Source organism: Buteo buteo, chromosome 7 (genome assembly GCF_964188355.1).
Source record: "Buteo buteo chromosome 7, bButBut1.hap1.1, whole genome shotgun sequence".
NCBI classification, from domain to species: domain Eukaryota; kingdom Metazoa; phylum Chordata; class Aves; order Accipitriformes; family Accipitridae; genus Buteo; species Buteo buteo.
The window spans coordinates 21569742-21593286 of NC_134177.1; the positions used below are offsets into that span (position 1 = coordinate 21569742).

The following is a 23545-nucleotide window of genomic DNA, read 5'->3' on the forward strand; positions in this document are numbered from 1 at the left end:
AACTACAGGGAATCAATGACATTTGCTTTACAGTGCATTGTCTTTATATGGTATCAGTAATGAAGGATCAGGAAAATTTGGATGAACTCCACTGTACTCAAGCAGCTAAATAAAAAGAGCTTATTGACAATTTTTAGAATGACAACCATGTATAAACAATGTCCATGCATCTGTGTCTGAAAGGAGGAATAGAGCTTTTTTTATAACCAGAGATGATGCAATAAAATTCAATTTTTAAAGCAGCCTTTTTTAAGAGAATGGTGTGTTCTGCTCCCTGCTATGGTATAACTCATTGAAGTGAGAGCATCCTCTAGCCACACAAGGCACATACTGCTACAACCTGATTCACAAAGGGCCTGATGCAAAGGCCAAAGAAGCCAGGAGAAGGACCCCATTTGATTTCACTTGGCTTTGGAACAAGTCCATATTAAACACTTGAGAGAGATATTAGAACAATAAACCATTCAGTATGCACATGCTGCACTCAGTTATGGGTAAAAACTATCTAGAAGATGGCTGAGAAAAAAACTACCAAAATAAACTTAATCAAAAAAGCATAAAAGAAATGAAAAAAAACCCTAAAACCTTTGTTCAGCTTAAGTCGTTCCCCAGATGGAACTGCAGGAAAGCAAAAGCTCAATTAAAAACACCTTGCATAATAGCATAAACAAAAGGAGAAATCTCTGGCCTGGGATCACTCAGCTGAGGCAAAATCAGATAAACAGGATGGAGTGAGTTCTTCTTAAAACAGTGCAGGACCTCAGTGGCCCAAATCAGATGCCCAAGTGTTTTTATTTGTTTAAAAAGAAATATTGTAACAAGAGACAACTCTCTTCAACAGGCATCAAAAGCAGCCTTATACCGTGGTCTGGGGTTGAACTCCTCCCACAGGGACTGGGAGAGCCCAGAGGCTTGCTTGCCGTCTCACATCTCTGGTAGGAGTTGGGATATTGCCCATGGGAAACACCACAGTATTCATAAATCTTCACAGTTTATCCACTCTTTATTTTACCTTTTTGAAAAGCAAAACATTTATAATCCCATTTTTCTGAAACAGGCCAAACAGGTCAGACAGGCAAGCAAGGAAATAGTAATTAACAGCATGTACTTATTTGTTTTGTCAACTAAATCTCTAATATATACTTTGTAAAACCCCTGGCTTGTTCTCATGCTTCAGCATAGCCCTGAGCAGAGATCTCTCAGAGGGCTGATGAAAATACATTTAACAATTTACTGGTTCGCCTCCTTGTGACTAAAGAAAACAGATGGGCAGCATTGCCTCCTGGTTGGATCTGACAGTTTTATGGCAAGAAAAAGAGAAGGTGGAAGCCTTTTTAAGAAGGATTCTGGAATTGCATACAGATAACCATTTTGTATTTTTAATGGCAGTGTAGAACAGTGTCAGCCATGCACATTATTGGGTCAGTGACTCACTAGCCTGTGATTTCTTTTATTTGTGACAGGGTGGCAAGATCCCCATCAGGTGGACTGCACCAGAGGCAATTGCCTACCGTAAATTTACATCAGCTAGTGATGTGTGGAGCTATGGCATCGTCATGTGGGAAGTGATGTCCTATGGAGAAAGACCTTACTGGGATATGTCCAATCAAGATGTGAGTCTCCTTCTGAGCTTCCTCTTCCTTTTCTCTCCCTTCCCCCCCACGCCTTTGTCTTTGTCCTTAGATGTCTGCTGATGTGTTTCTGTGTCAATTACTATATGGTTACAAGACATTTACTCCAGGTTTTTAAAAGGATATCATGGGTGGTAGATTCCTGTTTTCTCAGGGACCATCTCTGGAACTAAGACTTCCTTAAATACTTCAAGCCTGGTCTCTGCTCAGGGAATAGGGGATTCTCAAGTTAGGGTCTATAACTTGTGTAACTTGTGCATGTTTTTGTGTTTTTTTTTTAATTTTAGGAAAAATATTATAAGCAATTAATGTAAGAAAGAAGAATGGAGGAAAGGGAAGCGAATATAGTTAAACTGTCAGACTGTAATACCATCAAGAGAGGGAAGATTTGAATGTTGATATTAAATCTCAACTTTATTGAAAGTCTTTAAGAAAAAACACTTGAATTTAATGGGGCTTCCTATTAGGAGTTAATTCTTCAAGCCCCAGTATGCTTGTAATTCTTCCAGAGCATTTTATTTCTTGTAGGGTATCTAAAACAACACATAATGAAATCCAATTCTGATTATCAGTCAGAGCATCCTTGTGACAATTGCATAGCTGCCCCCCGAGGACATTAAAAAGCCGCTTCCTAAATGACCATTCTTAAATTATGCATGTCCTGTTTAACCGTACCATCTGGACTACTTCAGTGTATTCCAAGAGGGAGCATGCACAATGGCTGCTAGGCCAGAAGAGTATTTAATAATGATGCTAATAAGAGCTTTTGCTAATAGAATTTTTATTAAATGAAAAAAAAAAAATCCCAGTGAAAATGAGGCATAGATTATCCATAATTCTTTTCCCAGGGGATTTACAAACATGTAAAGGAAGAAGAAAATGTTAATGTGAATATATGGTCATGGGAGTGGTTAAGTCATTTTACAAGTTATCTGCTTTCTTATGTAGAGCTGAATATTTTCAAAGACTATCTAGATGCGGATGGCATTTAATCTAAACGGGATATAATTTTAATTTCCTTCTGATGTGAAATGTCTCTTCTGGCACCCAATCTTGCCTTCCTTTGCTAACAGGAAGTCATCAAGACTTAGCAAGAAAATAAAACACCAGATGTGTCTTAGTTATATCAGGCATGTCTACACAGCACAGTGGAGCTCAATGCAACAAACGCAGAGCTAGCATATTAGGCTGGTATACACTGCTAATGTGCGGTGCTAGACCATGTTGAAAAGCTGTCTTGAACATGACAGTGAAAGCCAATATTACTGTCTTTGCATCCTCTTTTTATTACATGGTGTAGACATACCATTTTTTTCTCCTTAACGAACATGAGAGCAGTGTTTTTCACAAAAAAGCAGAATTGGATTTCAAATTATTCTCAGTGTCTGTTGAATCAAGAGAAATCAAAAGAATCTTCCTACACTCTGGAGTAGTGAGAGCCAGTTTGTTTGTGGTCACTGAATAGCTGCTAATAGCGCAAGCATATCCCTCACCTTGTCCTCCCAGTGGATTTTAGCCACTAACTGGACAAGACCAGAATGAGGGAATCTAGTGCAATTCAGTCTCTGTGCACTCCTGGTCTCTAGTCTCATGGTGAATCCTGCCAGCAAAGTCATATCAATTAATTAAGATCTGAAGTCTTGGGTCACGTCCCTGTCGTATTGGAATTGAGTCTTGGTCACATCCCGTTCTCCTGAGAGAGCTAAGAAGCCATCAGAGTACTGAGCATTCTGGAGCTCTTTTTGGAGGGTTTGAAACTACTTAAGCTTGTGAGTTTTTCTGGTTTCTATTAAATATGAAATACGTACTTAAGCTGCTGCATTGGACTTCTGTAACCTTCTTGATTAAGCTGCACAAAAGGGTTCCCATCTCTGCATTTCTTAGTTCAGAGCATACAGTGGTGAGAGAACAAGTTCTCTACAAGGTCTGTATGACTGACAGAGATGATTTAGCCCAGGAGGAGAGGGAGGAGGGGGTGATCTGCTGTACCCTAAAAATGATGGGGAAAATTTCGTCTTCAACATATTGCACCCAAAACTGACAGATATTAAAGATTTGCTGTAGAACTGTTGCTTCTCCAACCCTTTGTCCAACGAGGATAGTTGCTTAATTCTAACCTGGGCTATTTTGTCATCCCTGTATTCCATGTGCTCTTTTGTGATAAGTTGCCTTTCTGTATCTAATGTCTGCCTTGTATGCCGTAGCCTTTTAGTTTTGAATTGCTGAGGAGAAATGACAGTTCTGAGACCACCAACTGCCTGAGTCTGAGTGCAATTTTCCATGTTGTTTCACTTAACTGTGGATTTGTTTCCATACTTCGGATCGCCCTAGGATAAATGATACTCAGCTGGTAGATGTGAGTAGCGTCTGATGTTCTCAAATGTCTTCCTAATTGTGCCATTTATAGGTTATTAAAGCCATTGAAGAAGGGTATCGGCTGCCACCCCCAATGGACTGCCCCATTGCTCTCCATCAGCTGATGTTAGATTGCTGGCAGAAGGAACGCAGTGACAGGCCTAAATTTGGACAGATTGTCAACATGCTGGACAAACTCATCCGCAACCCCAACAGCCTGAAGAGGACAGGCAGCGAGAGCTCCAGGTCAGCTGTGCTTTTGTAATGGTGATGTATGAGGGAGCACAGTGGAGATGACAGGCAAAACTGCAAGTCACCTAAACCTCTGCGCTGGGATTAAAGCGTGCTCTGTAGCTCTGCAGAGCCAGACTGTACGGCAGACATTGCACCGTGCATGAGAGTCAAGGGGTTGTGCTGGCACGCTGTTGAACCCTGCTGGGCACCCCCAGACTCTCCTAGCTCTGTGAGAAGGAAAACCAAATGAGCAGAGCTGTTGCTGTATCACACCAACACTGACCAGTTTTATAGCACAGTCTTAAGCACATCCTGAAAAAGTTCTGATGCAGGCAAGCTCTGTTTGAAGACAAAGTTTTCTGCATCTTTTCCCTCTCCCCCCTAGTGAAAGGACTTGAACGGGTAGCCTTAATGCAGTGTAGCTAACAGGAGTGATGTGGTTTTCTGCAGGAAAAGTACCTCATCAAGTTTTATAAACCCTAGATTTGTGTAGGATTTGCAAATGAGCGTTACGGCATTACAGCCAACGCCTTGCGGGCATTGGGAAGGTGTGGATTAATTTTTATGTGAATTTGAATTTAATTTTGTGGAAAGCCAGTTTCATGTCTCCACCGATCCCGCATTACATTTGTGTTTTGTTTTGTTTGCTAAGCATGGTATAGCTGGTACGTGCAAAAGAAGCGCAGTAGGAAGGAAACTCCCAGAGTTGTAGGGTAAAACCAAAATATCTTTGTTGGGACAGATCAGCAGTTTGTTTAAGCTGGTGAAACACTGCTGAAGTAATAGGAACTTTACTAATTTACACCAGGGTTGTTCTGTTTTTTTCAAATGTCTTCACTTTGTCAGGTAAATTTGCTTACAGCAAATATGGAAAAGAAGCTTAAAAGAAACAAAACGAGGAAGATAATGGGAAAATATTTTTAAGTAGAAGGGAAGGTACAAAAATATCCATTGGGCAATACAAAATTAAGTTTCTTGAATCAGCGGAGGAGTAACAGAGGTTCTGTTTTGGCCTCCAACAGAGCAACATCCTGGAAAAAGCTATTTTTGTTTTAAAACTTGTAGGTCCCTTTGTGACTCTTACTTACAATGTACATTATCAGAAGAGGGATTATTAACCCTGTGAGGCCACTATCACCACGTATCCTCCAGATTGCCCTAATCGCATTGGTAGCCTGGCAAAAATGTATCCACCCTTGAGGCTTAAATAATTTACATGGTGAGGATCACAGTATGATCTGCTGTAATAATTTGATTTGAGAATCACAGCATGAACTCCTCCATTTTGCTTTCTTTCCAATTTACAGGTGCTTTTTGAAAATAGCTAGATTTTACAGAAGTTAATAGCCTGTTCAAGGTCATTTTGTGTGCGCGTGTGTGTGTGTTTGTAAGTTAATAGCCTTGTCAAGGTCATTTCATGTTCATGGATATTTATAGATCTCTATTTTTCTTCTCTTTAGAATATGAATTTCAAATATGCATATAACATTAATATATTATATGACTTTATATGTGAAGCATAATTGTGTATAATTAGGTTGCCATCATTGGTCTTGTGTTAGATAATACAGCAGAAGAGTTGTACCAAGTATTACCAGCGTGTACTCGGTGCTTTAGGCAAGACATAACTGCTATTGCACGCCTAATCTTTGGTGATGTGCATTTTCAGTTAAATTGCTAAATGATAATTGGTTTGTTTAGATAGAGAGTAGTAATTTATAATGGTTTAATGAAACTGTGATTTACAATAGACACAAAATAATAAATGAGATTTATTAATAAGAGAAGCAAATTTTGTAAGAATAATTATTCGCAAAACTGTGCAAGGGAGAATGAGAAGCACATTCCACAGTGCAAACAAAGATCAAAGCTTGCATGATTCCCACCATTCCTGGCACACACGTTGGTCAGGAATGGATTGATTAAAGAGGGGATTAACTCCCTGCTGTCCTCAGTTTGATTGAATGCACTGAGCTTGCCTGCAAACCTGGCTAGAAACAGAATTTATCTGAACCCGCCCTCCAAACCAGTCTGGCAGGTTGTGAGCTCCCAGTTCCTTTGTGCATACTTCAGTAGTGTTTCTATAGTTGCTGAGCTGAGGTCTGACACATGCAGGACTGGCAAGGTCTTGCATTGCTGCCTGTGAGATACAGACCCAGTAGGCTGAATGCCTTCCAGCATTGCCATCTTCTTTGGTTTTTGAAGTAAAAGCATTTTCTATGAAATTGGTTGCATCTGAGGTGGAAATTGTAAGCAGCATTGTGGTTCAAATTAGATCTGAAAGCAAAAATAGAAACCTAAGGTCAAATTCATTCTTAGCAAAAATTGGCCTATTACTTTGCATTTTGTTAAGTTTCTTGCATTGATCTATTCTGCTGTGCAGAGAGCCACCAGTTTTGCTGGGCGCGACATCCTGCTCCTACTTTCCCTAATCATTGAGGATAATTGTTGCGGAGACCAAACTTTGGTTTGCGATTTGTGATCCAGCTGACACCATTTCTCTTTCCCTTCACTGTTTGGCATCCAGACCTAGCACAGCCCTGCTGGATCCCAGCTCCCCTGAGTTCTCGGCGGTTGTTTCTGTCGGTGACTGGCTCCAAGCCATTAAAATGGAGCGATACAAGGATAACTTCACAGCTGCTGGCTATACCACCCTAGAGGCTGTGGTGCACATGAACCAGGAGTAAGTACTCAGCGATATAACAAAAAACCTGGTAAATCTGGATTTAATCGGCTTCTTTTGCTTTGTGCTGCATATCTTTACCCTCATTAAAGGAATGGAATGCCTTTCATTTGGATGGAGGATAACTTTAAAATGCCTCCACAATGCCTTCACTTATTTAATTAAACATTTCTGTACATCTGCCTTGCTTTTGCTATGTTGCTTGCGGTTGACTCTTAGTATTTTTCACTGCACCAGCATCTGATCCACAGTTCTCAGCCCCCTGCTTCTTCTCTTGCTTTTCACAGTGACCTGGCAAGGATCGGGATCACTGCCATCGCACACCAGAACAAGATCTTGAGCAGCGTTCAAGCAATGCGCACCCAAATGCAACAGATGCATGGCAGGATGGTTCCCGTCTGAGCCAGTACTGAATAAACTCAAAACTCTTGAAATTAGTTTACCTCATCCATGCACTTTAATTGAAGAACTGCACTTTTTTTACTTCGTCTCCTCGCCCGTCGAAATAAAGATCTGCAGCATTGCTTGATGTACAGATTGCGGAAACTGAGCGTGTGTGTTGGGAGGGGGGCCTCCAGAAATGACAAGTCGTCATTTTAAACCAGACCTGGAACAAATTGTTTCTTGGAACATACTTCTCTGTTGATCAATGATATGTAAAATACATGTATCTATATAAATATAAAGTCACATTCAAGTTTTGATGCTATGTTTGCTGCCAGATACTGTGCTTAAAAAAAAAAACAAAATTACTTTCCTTCTCCCTATGACCTGTAGGATTACAACCATAGTGTTTTATTTGTGGGTGAAGCCACCGTTGTGCATCTTTCACTGGAATGAAGAATCTGCCCTAGGATATTTTTTGCAGACTTGAAGCATCACTAATACCTTGCAAAAACATCAGTGAGAATATCATTTGGCTAATCAGTGCCTGCTGATTAGTGATCTACTCATTTACGGGCTTGAGACATGAAATGACCCACCTTATGGATTACTGGGCGAAACTGGACTTCTGGGGCGATTATTGGCTGCTGTTGTGCCATGCTGAAGCCTACCACTTAAAGACATTTTGTGAACATCTTGCCAGTAGTCAGCTGTGACAATCGTGGCTGTGGAGCTTTCAGACTTCTTTTCTCTTTCAAGAAGTGATTCCTTTTGCCACATGGAGAAGGTCAGTGGAAGTACAGTGTCCAGCATGTTCATGGTGCTTTGTTTCTTAAACTGTGCTAGGATTTCATCACTGTTGGGGAAAGAAAAAAAAAGTGCTGTGGTATGTATTATCTGGGGTTCCCAACTGGTTTGTGTGAACCTGTGCTGGTTTCCCAGACTAATTGCTTAGTGTTTCCCATTGTTTACTCTATTTGATGACAGTGAAAATTGCACTGTTTCAAAACCTGGTCTTGCTCTCAAGCTGTTGCGTGTTAGGATGTGCAGACAAGGTGCAGGAGTACATCTTGGGGCTCACTCAGTTCAGTGCTAAGAGCTTGACCCCGTTTTGCATTGAGACCAGTAGGGATGCCCTTATTTTTGGGGTGGAAAAACCCACACATACTGATCCCATAGAAAGTAAGAATAACCTTGTAAAGTACAGATACTCATGAATGCACCAAGAAGAACCAAGGACTTTTTCTGCTCTCTCATGAACTACAGTAGAACCAATATTTGTGTTTTAGAATGATCAGTCTCAGTTGCTGTGTCAGTGGTTTTATGGGAGGGGGAGCAGAAGGAAATGGGGTTGTGCATGCAGCCTTCTTGGTTTTGCACAGTTTGGGTGTCAGGCATGGTGATAGCTCTATGTTAAGCAGCAGCATTACACTTCAGACATGGCGATCCAGTCTCATCAGCTGTGGGAACCAAATTTCACTTTTGAAACCAGCCCCATAGGCGGGATTATCAAGGCAACTGTGGGTTTGAGTGCCAGGTGTAGGCTGCATGGCTAAGGTCTAAGTGCCCCTCTGCAAGTATGGCAAACAAGATGGAGCATGACCTGCTTGAAAAGCTGCCTTCCAACTTCTCTAAGAAATAGATGGAAGGTTGAGTGAGTGGAAGCATCCTCTGGGTTGCTAGGTGGAGGTGACTGCTATAGGAATGTGGTTGTCCTCATTAGGTCACATAGGATAAAGCTTTATCCGGTAAAGCTCTGAACACATTTAGTCTTGAATTTTGTTTATATTAAAGCTTTTAGTGCTCTTTTTGAATAGAGTTTATAAATTAGATTCCTTTTAAAGTCCTTTCGAGGACCAAAGTGATGAGATGACCTTAGAAAAGAGACAGGATCAGGCCCACTTACACTGTGCTTGGTGGGAGGGCGATTTTCATGACACATCCTCTAGAACAGAGATTGTGTTTCAGCTGTGCCAGGCACAGTGTCAGAAAGATGAGATTTATATTTGATGGCGCTAAGACTGGTTCTTTGGTCTGTAATATTTTGGTCCCACTCTGTACCTGACAGCAAATTCAGAAACGATTTAGTGGCTTTACATGTCAGATTTTTTCAATAATTACATTTATTCTAAATCCAAACCAGCTCACTCAGTTGGACAAGTCACACTTACTGTATTGTCACTCATATCACTTTTTGTCACTTTTAACAATAACTTGCTGATTTTAACCACTAACTCTCCCTCACCCCCAACTTTCTCGGAAAACAACTTGTTCAGAATATGCAATGCTAAATTTGGATCCTGTCAAGTCATGACAGCTTAGTAAAAACTGTTCTGCAGTATTACTTATAAAAGCTTTTCCATTTCAAGAAATTTAAGATTTCTTTTAAAAAACTATTTAAACCAGCATGTTTTAATGTCATTTTGCCAGGCAACGTAAGAAGTGGTTACTCATTTTAAAGACCTGACACTTGTACTTTCAGCAGCAAAAATTCTTTTGCTTCTTAAGTGTAGAGATACTTTTAAGTTTCCTCATGCTGTAAATCTATTGCATTCTGTTGAGATTGTCTTTTTACATAAAAAGCAAAATACACCCAATTTTCTGGCCAGTTTGTAAAATTGCTTTCTTGGAGTCTAGTAACAGTAATTCAAAACACTCCAATATTTTCCACACAAAATGAAAAATGGTGTCCCTATAGAACAAAAACTGTGAAGGCAGCTCAGATGCCAGGTTTTCAGAACTGCCATTGATGATTGTGTTCTCTGTGATAAAATATGGCCAGTGAGGGGGCATCCACTTGAATGTGATTTTAGCTGGAGGAGAGCAGATTAAAAAAAATTGGTGGCACATATAAATATATAGAGAGAGATTACATATCTGTTTATAAGAATGGAAGCAAGACTTTGAAATAGTGTGAGGGAAAGAAAAGAAAGAAAAGGGACAAGGAAGACAAAGGGTTCTCACCCTTTGAGAACTGCTGGTTGTATTTGTCTCACTGGCCCAAGATGGCTGAACCAGCTAGTGAGAGCATGTCAACGCGCTGCAGCCTCCTGCATTTGCTGTACAGCCACTCTTTTCTGGGGGAATTGCATCTCTTCCTACTTTCTCCTCTGTCCTGTAGGAAATCCTTCTCCCCTCTCTGGGGAGAAGCTTCATTCCATGAACCTGCTGCCATGTCACCTCTTCACCAGGGCAGAGATGAGTTCAGGTCTTTTCCGTTCATGTGAATCAGCAATTGCAGCAGCCAAGGAGGGGCTGGCTACATACAGCAGTACTTCTGCTGGGAAATCTAAGAGGAGGCATTTGGGCAGGTGTGCTTTTCTGTCTCATTGCATGTTGTTTAATGTGTTTTCTTTTTGTACAGGGAAATTAGATTTTGCTTTCATGGCCTCATAGCCCATCCTATTGATCATATTGACCATGGAGGAACATAGACTAGACATGAAGCCTTCTGGATCCACAGTTGCGTCTTCCATAGCACTGATTCTGGAAAACACATGCTGAACAGTCATCAGTCCCTGAAGAGAGTGTGACTTCTACTTTCTCTTTTTTTTTCATGCCACCCACTCTGGTTTTTTTCTTCACTGAGAGATAACTAACTCATTGAAACTCAGCACCCAGTTGTCACTTCAGGAATGTACTGTGTCAGAGCCCTGCAGACTTCTGGATATTTTTTTTTCTCCCCTTCTGCTTTCTCTTCCTACCTTCGGTTTTATTTATATATTTTGTTATTTTGTCTCCTCATCCCCCTGGCTGTCACTGCTGCATCTTGGACAAATGCCAGTGACGGAGCACTACACATCTTACCATGGACGCCAGGCCAGGTGCCGCAGCAAAGAACTCCGTTCCTGTGAGCTGCCTATATACATTGCTGAAGTGACATTTTACACAAAACGTGCCATTGCAGTGATATATTTTTTTTCTTGAATGGATAATGAATTATTATCTCATCTGAAAGGGTGCGTATGTGTGCTTGTGTGCATGTGTTTGCGTGCGAGTCACCTTGTGTGTAGAACTGCCTGTGAATGTGCCGAAAACATCTCTGGAAGTGCAGGAGTCCCCTGTCGTATGAGAGCAGGCCAATAGCTTGTGTCTGCAATGGTAGGAAGAACACACACATTAAAAAATGTTTAAATTTCTGTATCTATAAGTGTATTTTTTAGCTGCCACACTAACCTTAATGAGTTGTTCTGCAGCCTGAAATGGGCAATTTTGAGTTAGTTTTGGAGTTGTGGATTGCGGGATCCATAAGGGTGCTAAAGATTTTCATAAATGTCATTTATTTGTACTAATGCCCCGTTCATGATCAAGACCGACCAGTTTCTCAACAGCAAGGTGATGGAAGGCAACAGCTGCATATCCATCCACTGGTAACCCTGAACTGAATTCTTAAGTAGCCTTTTTTATCTGCAAAAGTAGGATTTTAAAGACTTGTTGAATGCGAACAAATATATGCAATTCTTCATTCACAGAAGCACCTTGCTCTGTGTGCAAGCTGTGAAAATTTGTAACATAATAATCAAAACACTTCATTTGCTCCCAGCACAGCTAAGGAACAAAAATGCAACAAGACCTGTAAGGTTACAGTAGCTAACAAGAGAGTTGTGAAATGTGTCCTGTTCCTTGTGCAGGCAATGAGGAGCTGGTGAAGTGCAGTAGAAGGCACTCTTTCTTCCGTGGCCCGAGGAACAGTGCTGCAACTTACTGGTACTACCTAGAGAAGCTTTTTGTGTTTGGAGAATTCACTGTTAACGTAGTATAAGCTAGTCTGAGTGGAGCTGTGTGCTAGAGCCCAGGGAACGTACGGCTGCTGGGTATTTGGAGCGGGGCAGGTCACGCTCCCCGCTTGCTTCCTGGCCGCGAGGGGCTGGCGTCTGCCGCGGTACCCACTGAAGCACAGCAAACTGCCACAGGACAGGGCATCACTCCAGCAGTCGTGGGGGAGGCTGGATGCGCTGCGTTAAAAGAGAGCACAGCCTTGACCAGAGCCGTAAAGTGGTGTCCCAAAGTTGCTCCTGCTTCCTCCTCTTTTCCTTCCTCACTCACCCTTTGAGTCTATCCGTAATTCTGCCTGCTCTGGCTCTGGCGGAGGAGGAGCGGCAGGTCTGTGGAAGGGAAGCGAGGGCATCCGCGCCGTCGGCAGAGGCCGGGCATGGTCAGGGCGCTGGGAGGTGCCAACTGAGGTGGCTGCTCCAGATGGTGCTGGGGGCGAAAGAAAAGCAAGTGCTGTGGCACTGCCGCTCGTTTCAAAGAGGTCATCACCAGGACTGTCTCGCATGATCAGCCTCTGTTAAGAAATTGTCCTGCTCACACACCACTGGTTGATGTTTGTCCGGGTTTCTTGCTGTACTAATTTTGTGATGGATCTTATGTATTAAAAATATATATGTATAAAATACAAAAGGCTGGTAAGTAACCAGTAAACAGGACTTAAAAAGCAGTATTTTTCTTTTACGTGACATTTTCATAACCAGAAGAAAAAAAATCTGAAATACTAATCAGACAAATAAAAAGAGAGTGCATTTATTTTTTTGTATCACTGCAAGTATGTTGGAATATGCAAGGACTGTGGTTAAAATTAGAATGTATAAGGCATATTATAATTTAGTTCATACTGAAAAAATCTAACAGCATTTCTTGGTTCGTGCATTTGAACGATCTCTGGGTTAGATATATAGATTTTTCTATTTTGTTTTAATTTGTAATTTTCCCCCCCCTCCATGAATTTTAGGTACACATAACTTATGTCATTTATTTATGGTCTTTTATACCTAGTTTGTAAAATTGTAAAATAGCAAACAATGCAAACATTTGCATTTGAAAACAATAAAGTAGTTGCTGTACAAACATGAAATGGACTATTTCTAATTATTGCATGGTTTTTTTTTAATTTAGTATTTATCCACAACAGGTACAAATACAGAACTCAGAGTAATAATCCTGGCGTTTGCCCCAAAGGGACAGTCCTTTCAGTAGATTTCACAGGAACGCAGTCCTGAAGTTCATTTAAACTGCATAACTCCCATGTGTACCTTAAAGCACGTTACTTTTTCTTGTTACCATCCTGGATTGCGTGGTGTGCTGAATATTTGTAACGTGGGAAGGATGCTGCCATCAGGCTGACCTTGTTAACGATCTCAATGATTTTTCCTCGGAGACCAGGTAGTATCCATGGGTGTCATGCCTGAGAAAAACCTGCCGGCTCATAATGTTGTTTCATTTGCACGCCTGGGATCGGCTGGGAGTAGTCTCCCTCCCCTGTCTCCCGCTGTCTGGACCTTGCCTGGGGCCAGACGTCACCTTGGCAGAAATCCTACAGTTTTCGCAGCTTCCTTTGGGCTAGGGTTTCGCCTCTAATGTGGAAACTGTGACCTTGCTGCTGAGTTACTGCACTTGCTGCTCTGCTTGTGGGCTCTGTTTGCGTGGGTTGGTGGGCTCGTGTTGGAGACTCGTGGCCAGAGAGGCAGAAGGTGAAAGGAGCAGGAGGGAGGGGAGGGAGAAGCTGAGGGACAAAATGCAAACCAGAGGCGCGAGAGTGTCGGGAGCAGCAGAAAATGGAGAGGGACGGTTTCTGTGATGAGGGCTCCAAGCCAGAGACCGAGAGAGTGGATATTGTGTAAAGGATATTGCTGTGTAATGGTAACACATGTACGGGCACGTGCCGCATAGTCGGAGTGCCAGGGGTGTAATGTTGCTTCTTGACAGTGCTGCTGCTTAGTTCAGGATATACAGGCTTTCTGGCACTTTAACTATCTGAATTATATGTGTACACAGTTCACAGGTACTGCAGAAAGGATGGTGGCTCTTGTAGGAATTTTCTTAAGCTTTTGACTTGTCTGTTTGAAAAGTATTTTGAGCCAAATTCATCTTGGGAAAAGATTCCAGTGACGCTAGCAGAATTGTACAGCATTGGTCCCAAGAAAGTGCTGCCGATGGCACTGGGTTATTGTATTTCAAAAGCAAGTTCATTGTGTCTTTTTGTACTTGACAGAGCAAGCCAGCCAGCTGGGTGTTTCTCTGGTGCCTTTATTCAGCCTGTTGGTGTATTAAGAGAGAATGTGTTATGGCTGGAAAAACAGATTCCATTTCACACGCACGAAGTTTTACAAATTATTTAGTTTTATTGTGAAATGAAAGCAAACCCTTTACATCTTTTTAAGAAACAACTGTTTCAAAATGTCCAGTGAGGAGTGAACACTCGGGTACTCTCCCTTCTGTTTCTGATTCTCTGCTCTTTTTCCCTTTTAGCTCTCAAATCTAATAAATCATCCTATCAAAACTTTTTACCCCAATGGTTTAACTTTCTTCCAAGTGTATGGATTTTACTGAAATATTTCCTTACCAAAAAGACATTTGTTCTGTCTCTGCCCCTCACTCTTTCCACATACTTATACACTAGCATGAGGAAAGCGAGTCTATTTACATATAAAGCCTATATATTTGCATCTCAGTGGCAATGTACATAGCTGCCCATGGGCTGAGTATGGAGTAGTGTGAAGAACAGACATGCTTTATCTAGAGACTTTGGGGCCGTTCTAGACATGTCAAGAAAAACACAGTGGTTTTTGACAATTGAGAAGGGGAAAAAAAAAAAGCACCTTATGCTCTAAATCAACAACATGATTAAAACTAGATCTGCGTTTGAGGCTTTGACCTCAGTTATTTTACCCTTTGCCTTGCCAGGAAGTACCCTTGGGCCATTGACTGATTCTCTATTGAATGGGTTACAGACCTCTGACATATCTTATTTCTGGCAGTGGCCCTGAACATAATCCTTTGTTTACAGGAGCCTCTAAGAAAGTTACATGAATATGTAGACATTTTCTTTAAAAAATAAAATTAAAACCTAAAGCATTCCATTCCAATCAGCTTAGTAAAATGTGTTCTGCATGAGTGGATGGAGAGAGTACCCACAGGAATATGCTACACTAACTTACTTTTATACATATACATATAGGACAATTCCACAGTAATCTGCTGTGGATTACTAGCCTGTAACCAGACCAACAAAAGATAATGAAATCCTTGTTTTCTCTTGAACTTACTCATGATTCTGTTCTATAAAAACTTGTAGCGAATTAAACGGACTGAGGCATTTTGGCATTCATTTTTCAAAGACTGTTTTTAAAATAAAAAAAAGCTCTGGTCAGCAGAACAAAACCACCATCAGGAACCTTGCTCTTCTCCCATTTTTACCAAGGTAGCCTGCCTCCCCTGAGGTCAATAACTAAAATCTCAGGGCTGGGCAGTCTGGGGCTGTTAGGCAATTACGGGTGCAGGCAGGTGCCTACTGCCAACTTTTTAATGATGCTTTGGAGCTGCTTAGCTGAGGGGTGCAGCAGCTCACGTAATGAGCTCTGGTTTCCCAGTTGGATTTTCAGCCTTGCATTAAGTGTCTTGCTGATGAAGCTCCCAAAATGTCTCCATCGTCATCACCTGGGGGAGGGATTTTTCAGAAGCTGACCATCACAGCAAGAAGCCACGTAAGCTCAGAGAGGCTGGAAAGCTATGGAGGGCCCTGCTGTGCTGCTCCGGTGCCTCTCATGCCTTGGAGCCTGCTGCAAACCCTGCCCTGAGCCAGTCTCAGTGACAGCTGCCCAAAGCAGGTCCTGCCCTTGCAGGCCCTTCTTCCTTCCTGCCTCTCGTGGCCTTCACAATCAGTCCTTCTCTCACAATACAAAAGTCACTGGGATGGTGGCTTTCACAAAAGGTGTTGTCTTGCCTTCTCCTCTCCAGCAATGTCGGTCTGACCTGGGTCTCCTGTCTCACCTGGCCTGAGCAGGGCCAAAGGTGCAGGAGGGTCTTTCAGTGAGTGAGGGGATGGGTGAGTGTCCCTTGTCCTGGGAGATGCTTTCTGAGCTCCTGCTCATTTGAAGGCTGGGGGAAGGTCATTAGCTCTGGGGCAGCATCAGCATTTAGGCTGTTCAGCAACTGCGGCTGGCCAAGCCATGCATGCTTTGAAAATGCAAACATCTGGGAGGTGAGCGGGCATCAGAGAGAGAGTTTTAAGTAGGTGTAAATCCAGAAGTCCCTTAAAACCTCTGGCCTCAAATTTTCAGAAGTGCTATGGAGCTCGGTGCCATCTCATTGCCACGTGCCAATGGGATCACCTGGAAACTCAAAAATTCAGCACGAGAATCCCCAGGGAAGCAAGGGGGTGCCCGGTTCATCTGCTTACCCTATTAATCTGTTTCTGAGAGCTTATCTGGGACTTCCCAGCCAGCAGATTTGCATATGTGACAAGTATTACAGAGCATTTACTTCTACCTTTTTGAAAAATTGGTTAAAACTTCCTTGGAAAAAAATGCTTCTGGAAAAAAATGTGAAGTAAAATCAAATGATGATGTTCTTCTGCACTTAAAGGCTGCTGGGTTGATTGAAGCAGCATGATGTGAAAGGCCTAGGAAGGGTAACACTGACAATAATAAGAAAGTAAGGGTAAATGAGTTGATCTGGTCCCACAGGTGGTATGAACTGATTTCACTGGGACAGTTGTGACTTGCATCAGCTTAAAGATCTCGTCCTTAGCTACATGAAACTTTAGGTAATTTTCATTTATATTTTTTACCCGAAAATGTATTTTAAAGTGTATTTTGGTAATGACTCAAGTAGTGATAGCACATTCAGGTTGGTCTTCTTGACTATTGTATTTTTTTATGTGGCCACTACTCATGCAGATATTTGAAGTACATGTTTAACAATACAAAATAATGGTATCTAGTAACAAACAGGAAGGTTTCTGTGTAGTCCTACAACTCCTGTCTCTGTCAGCTTTGTTTTCAGGTTCATTTTATGATGGCAGATGGGTTTTGTTTGGCCAAATGGTTAGGATTGCAACACGGTGTCCTCAGAGACCTTTTTTGTTATTTTTGCAGTCTCTCTGAGTGCTCCACTATGGTTGTTGAAGAGGCAGGACATTTATGTATCATTCACCAACTTTTGGTCTCTAGTATCCACAGATGGAGGAAAGAAATGGAAAACCGAACAGCCCCCTCATAACATTAAATGAGTTTCAGGCTTGGGCAGGCGCGCACGGACATGACATCCTCCCAATCATCCAACAGTCCAAACGGGCAGCAGTGGCTCAGCTTTGCCTGCAGGAGCGATGGGAATGGCAGAGCCAGGATTCAGGGTCTTTTGCTGACTTTGCTGATCCCTTACAGAGGGGAGGCAACCTAATAAGCTGGCTGTTATTTTTCCAGAAGTACCAGCAGTGCAGGTTCTGTTGTTTCAAGTTTTGAAGATTCACCCACGATGATGCTGTTCCATGCCGTGTGCACTTGTGTGGTGGCTTCCTACTGTACTGGGTGAGGTAAGGAGAGCCCAAGCCAGTGGCAGTTACTGAGTATTTGCAGGCAGTGTCTCCGCTCTTCCCAAGGCTACTGCTTTCCTAAGTGTTACTGGCTTCAAAAACCGATGTCTAGAAACTTTTCGTACACAGGTGTTGCTCCACTTTTCACCTGCTTTTGTTTTCACACGAGGCTGCAGCCTGCTAAGAACTACTTTTGACTTACCCAGGGGTTTGGAGGTGATTAGTTTTGGAGCCAGTTTATCACCCTGAATGGGTGGAAGAGATCATCAAAAATTTTTAATCAGCTTTGAAAGTGGGTGTAGTTGATCCAAGAACAAAAAGCATTCACCAACTGCTAAATCAAATCAATCCTAGGTGACTGATTACTTTTAGCTTTCTTAATTGCTTGACTGTGGCATTTCTATGAAGGAGCTATTATGAAGCCCAAGGAAGTCCACACAACTGTTTCAATTCTGGGAATAACTTGTAAGTTGTGTTAAACCTGTGTTTGAATTCAACAGTACTGAGTATTATAAGCAAAATACACAGATGGGTGTGCAAGAGCTGTGCTGGATTAGAGTGGGTGGGTTTTTTTGCTTGCTTAGTAACAAGTTAAATGGTGGGAGGCATAAGTTTATGGATCCTTTGAAAAGAGTTTGAGGAGTTGCTCCCAGTAAAAAGTTCCTGTAATACTGCCTGGTAGCATCCGGCAATGGAGTTTTCCAAAAGGGGCTCCTTTCATTCCAACATGGTAGTACAAAATCTATCTGTATCTACCTATGTGTATGTGAAATTGCCTTGTCTACACACACGTGCATCAAAAGAGCTTTGTTCTGGCTGACTGTCATGGTGCAGTGCTGAGACCACACCTCTACTCTCACCTCTGATCCACCTGTGTCTCTCTGGCAGAACTACTGCTGAAGACAGCTGCTGGAGTGATGTTTGACATTGCACTGACATGCCAAGTGTGCCGGTGTGCAAGAGCTTGCTCTGGAGGATATGACCATAAACTCACTGTGTGCCTAGGCTTACCTGTCCCAGGACCACGTGTAGGAGACAATTCAGATAGGCTTTGTAACACCAGTGTCAGGTTTTTACTGGCATTTTTACTTTACTGGCAACTACTTTTACTTGCACAACTGAAAATGAACCTGTCAAGTGCTGAAGTACAATTTCCACAGCAGTGCTGCTGCCAGTGTGTGTTCTAGGTCAAATCATTAATGTCATTATTGTTTATTTTCAACACAATAAGACAACTCCAGCTGGCAGTGAATGTGCATGTTACACCTGTCAGAAGGTGAGTCAGATCCAAACAAGGGTACAAGCCCTCATTCAGCAGGACTCACTCATCACTCTTAGCTTTCAGATGTGTCTGGTGATGGGCTGGGACCATGGCTTTCATGGGATTGATGGAGAATGTTTTAAAAAATGCTTCTGAACCCATGGGAATTTTTGCCACAAGCAGTCAAAATCCCTGGGAGCAATCACCTTTCCCATAAAGTGCAGACTTCTTCATGGTTCAGCCTCTTTTCTCTAGTAACAATATCTTAGGAACATTTTAATGAAAAAAAAAAACCAAACCCAACTCTTCATTCTTATAAAAGAACATAAGTAATGCACACCAATCTGTCCCTGAGCTTGAGTTGAAGAGTTTGGGTGGGACTAATGATTCAAATGATAGAGACTTGATTGGTAAAATTCTTTCTCTGGGGCCACTTTTTACCTGTGCATAGGGATAGTTTGGTTAAGGAGAAAAGACAAATACACTGCTGACATTGCATCTTTTTGCTACCCTGACTCAGCTACATTGTTTTTGTTTTTATCTGAGGTAAATGCAACTGGTTGTCTTCAGCATGACCTTTGCAAGGTGTATAAAACCACAAGTGGTCAATGTGTATCTAGCCTTTGCCAGCTGTGGAAATTATCCAAGGTGTATCCCAGCTGCTGGGCATCTCTTTTAATTGCAAGCCACAATTACAGTACTCCCATGCTCTTGGCTCCCTAGCTAGCCAGCAGCTGCTTGGAAGGGGAGAAGGAACTCACAAGGAGCCAGTTCCCTGAGGATACACGTCATTTTTTCGTCTTTGGGCTGGGTAGCAGGTCTGGGAGTTGTTACAGTATCAGGAGATGCAAATGCTGTCTCTATGTGAATTAACTGTGGAAGCAGTGCAAGCTCTTCTGGACCAAAGTATGCTTCCAGGTTCAGCCAGGGATGCACCTGAGCCCTGTGCATCTTCAGGTATCCCATGAGGTGTTTCTGGGCTCAGAAGCTGGGGAGCAACAGATCTGATGCCTTGCCTGGTGCTTTTGTGGTGGGTATGTTTTGTATCATAGCAAGCCTTTAGCTTGTCATTTGCTTACTAAAAGGGTGGGGGAAAGCAGCAAACAACAGACAAGTGTGGCTTAAATCAGAAACACCTGCAAAATCATGCTAAGTTTGTGTGTGTGTGTATTTTAACTGAAAACAGGGTGGTTTGGGGTTTTTTTTTAGGTTATAATTTTGCAGTTTGTTGAAAAATGATGTGGTCTCCATTCCCTTCTCCCAAAGTTAATTGTTATCGAACACTCAGCCAACTGAAATAAGCTTTTGTTATTCACAGTGGAGGATGAAAAGCCGAACAGATTCGGTTTGTGTTCCAGAAGCACATACAGCCAGTTCTGGGCTTGAGCTCAGATTTGTATTGTGTTGGTCACAGAAACCAGACAGAGCAATAAATAAAGCAAGAGCCTAGTCTGGACTGTCAGCAGAATCAGTAGGCATACTTGGTAGGTTTTATCTGCAGTTCTCCTTGTCTCTCAAGAAACCTGCATGTTTTCATTTCAAAAATTATATTAACTGGTAATTACTCCACACACTGTTATCAGCAGTGCCGGTACTGGTTTTCTTCACCTGTGCTTGGGTCTTCCGTCCCTCAGCACACTCATTCTTGATGCAGATAACCTCAAGTCAAAGTTTGTCTGATAAAGTCCTGGTTTATTGTTTTCTTGATTGCTTCCTTCCTATGCTAACCCCAAGTTATTCATATTTCCTACTCTTCAGCTCTCATTTATGTCAGATTTTTTCTTTTCCATCATTAAATGTTCCTCATCTCTCACTCTTAAATTGCCACTGGTGAGGACTTCCCTTTTTCCCAAGTCCTGAATGCACTGTGATTTCCCGGCAGCCCTGCTCTCATTACAGGACTGGAGAGGCTCATGCTTGTCATAATGACACGCATCCAGAGAGGATCACTACAGTATCTAATGCAGATACAAACATATTTCAGGAATAAATGAAAAGCAGCTCTACTTAAATTATTGAGGAAATAAAGGCAATGTGCTGTTGGGTACTGGAACGCGTCCTCCTTTTGCTCACAAAGAGCACAGTTGTTAAACATCACGCACGTTCCTATATATGTGCTTCGTGTTCTGAGGGTGAATTTGCCCCTCGTGTGTGACTGAGAAGCTATATGTGGTATTGTCAACAGACACAGGACTGCTCAGGCAATTCCAAGTGTTCATGTCACCCAAAGAGCTTCCTAGCACAGGACAAGTCGTCAGATGATTTTTGTAACACTAAGTCTTATTTCGTTGTTGGAATATAAATCTTTTGTTCATCCACCCTTTTCCTTGCTGGTTCTAATTTTTATTGACTGTTGAACAGACTTACACTGATGCTAAGCCCTTTCTGCTTGTATTAAAAAGGGATTTCTATGGATTTACAAGCTTACCTTTTTGAATCAGAATGACATGTTGGTTTATCTTGTAATCTTGAATATCTCATTATTAACAGGAACAACATATGAAATCTTAAATTGAGCAACTGGAGGCCTTATTTGTGAACAAATTGTGTTCCTTGTAAAGTCTGAGTCTGTGAAAAAAAGCATGCCTCTTCCATATGTAACTGCATGAACTAGCATTTATCCCTGTAGATGAGGTGACTTGCAGCGGGGTATTTACCTAGAGCAGTATTGGACTGGTGGGATTGGAGCTGCGTTGCTTCATTTGTTTCATCTTGCAGCTTGTTCTTTTTTCTTCAGCCTCAGTGTTGCATTCTGGGGCTTTGGTTCAAGTGAAACCCACTTCAGGCAGCTGCATTTCAGCTGTGTGCTCATTTGTAGGTGATATTTGATATATATGGTGTTGCTCTTTTTGCTTATATATCATTTTGTAAACCAGACCGGATTGTCTTAAAGGATTTGCTGAAGAGCACAGCCAAGCATTCAGCTCATGAACTGTCCTCTTTGATTCATCGCTAGTTGAAATTCAGTGTGTGTGACTGGGCAACTGAGTTGCATGGGATTTTTTCATGTTGCCTGAGTCAATCAAACTTTCTCAGCGAGAAACTGTAATTTAAAAGAAAAACATAAAAACCTGAAAAACCCTGTTCATACTCTAAGGCCCAGATTTCTAGAAGTGTGAAGCAGCCTTAAAGATGGCTTAAGAAGTCAGCTGTGGTTTTCCTGGCATGAAATAGCACAGAGCTAGTGCAGTTTGTCTTACAGCACTTTAGTTCAGACCAAGTATTGTAAGCAGGTATAAATCTGTGCAGCCCTGATGAGTTAGGAGGTTGTCTTTGCTTCCGTCTGGGCTCCGGGCTGTGAAAAGTTTGTCTGAAAGTAGGAGGAGGCAGCTGGGGCAGAACTGCAGCCAGGCTGAGAAGCAAGAAGGAGGAGGGGAAAAGGAGCAGAGGAACAACTTATAACACAAAAATGTGGAAAAGAGCACGTTACAAAGTCAGAACGAAAAGTGAAGTCACAAATTAGCAATGTTCACTGTGTTCTGATGAATTAAAAACTCATAACTATATTTACTAATTATGGAAACAACAGATAATCTAAGAATGCAAAATCTGTTGTGTGTTAAAGAGCTCAGAACATGGACAATGGACCCGAGTCGTCCCTGGATGTGGGCTGAGATGTGGAGTGGATGTTTGTAATGCATTGCATACATCCCTCCATGCACATCTGATTTGGGGCTGACAGTCTGTGCTGTTATTTCACTAGGTTTGTATATTTTAAAAGCCCCAGCTCCTTCCTTGCTGAAGGTGAGGCGATTACTTTTTGTCTTTTTTAATTGGCCATGAGTAAAGCAGATTCCTGACAAAGCAAAAAATCCAAACATTTTTCTTTCTATTGCTTTTTAGAAAGCAAATATTTTTAAGGGTTCAGAGGGCTCTGCAAGTCAAGTGTCAGAACTGGGAAATGAGAACAAGTGGGAGGTAGTGGGGAAATTGTGGTGAAGAAGAATGGCAGAATGCTGACTAGGAAAAACAATAATGGATATTATTGCCTTCTGGGTAGAATAAAAGGGCTGTGCCCTTGGTTGGTGTTAATTGGCCTAACTCCTCTAAACTTGGTAGAGGATTGATTCACAGCAGCTGTAATCCTCAAGTTAAATCCCAGCCCCACTGGGAGTTTTATCATTGTCTTCAAAAGAAGAAAGATTTTAACCTGTGTGTCAGTCACCTAGTGAATCTCTTAACAGCAAAAGACCTCTGCTCAGCCAGCCCTCCCCTGCAGGAGGGATGGGGTTCAGACTGCTTTATGAACTGGAAATGTGGAACCAGCTTTCTAGAAAAAAATGTCAAAAACCTTCTGAACAAGGCTTTGTCTAATTGTAGTAGGTTTTGGGTTTTTTTTTCACAGATATTATTAAAAACTGCTGAATTGCCAAATTTTCAAATCCAAACCAGGTGAAAACTTCAGGTTTTGACTTGTTTCCTAAGAAGACTTTGGGTTTGGGTCCAACCTATGGCAACGAATTATGTGTTTTCATGTAGTCATGGCAGACAACTGAGCTACTGTTAACGAAACACAGGAGCACATGCACAGATCTCATTTTTACTATGTGGCATGCATAGGAAACAAATGTTGATCCTTGCTTATCACAGGGTAAGTTCAAGGAAGCCAAACATTACTGTGAGGTGTGAACCAGGCCACCTGATCAGGGGTGATGAGATTTAATGATAGGAATGACAAAAAGTAC

The 23545-nt window shown here is 41.9% G+C and overlaps 1 protein-coding gene across 1 annotated transcript in view; it reads left to right on the forward strand.

Moving 5' to 3' along the window:
• The window catches only part of EPHA4 (EPH receptor A4), a 108632-nt gene extending 95503 nt beyond the window's left edge, over positions 1 to 13129 (forward strand). Inside the window, exons 14-18 of the mRNA XM_075031879.1 lie at positions 1464 to 1613; positions 4039 to 4232; positions 6748 to 6903; positions 7191 to 8074; positions 10652 to 13129. Of these exons, the coding sequence (XP_074887980.1) occupies positions 1464 to 1613; positions 4039 to 4232; positions 6748 to 6903; positions 7191 to 7305 (615 nt within the window). The 3' untranslated portion in view covers positions 7306 to 8074; positions 10652 to 13129. The remainder of the gene's footprint in view (positions 1 to 1463; positions 1614 to 4038; positions 4233 to 6747; positions 6904 to 7190; positions 8075 to 10651) is intronic.
• Positions 13130 to 23545: the final 10416 nt, after the last annotated feature.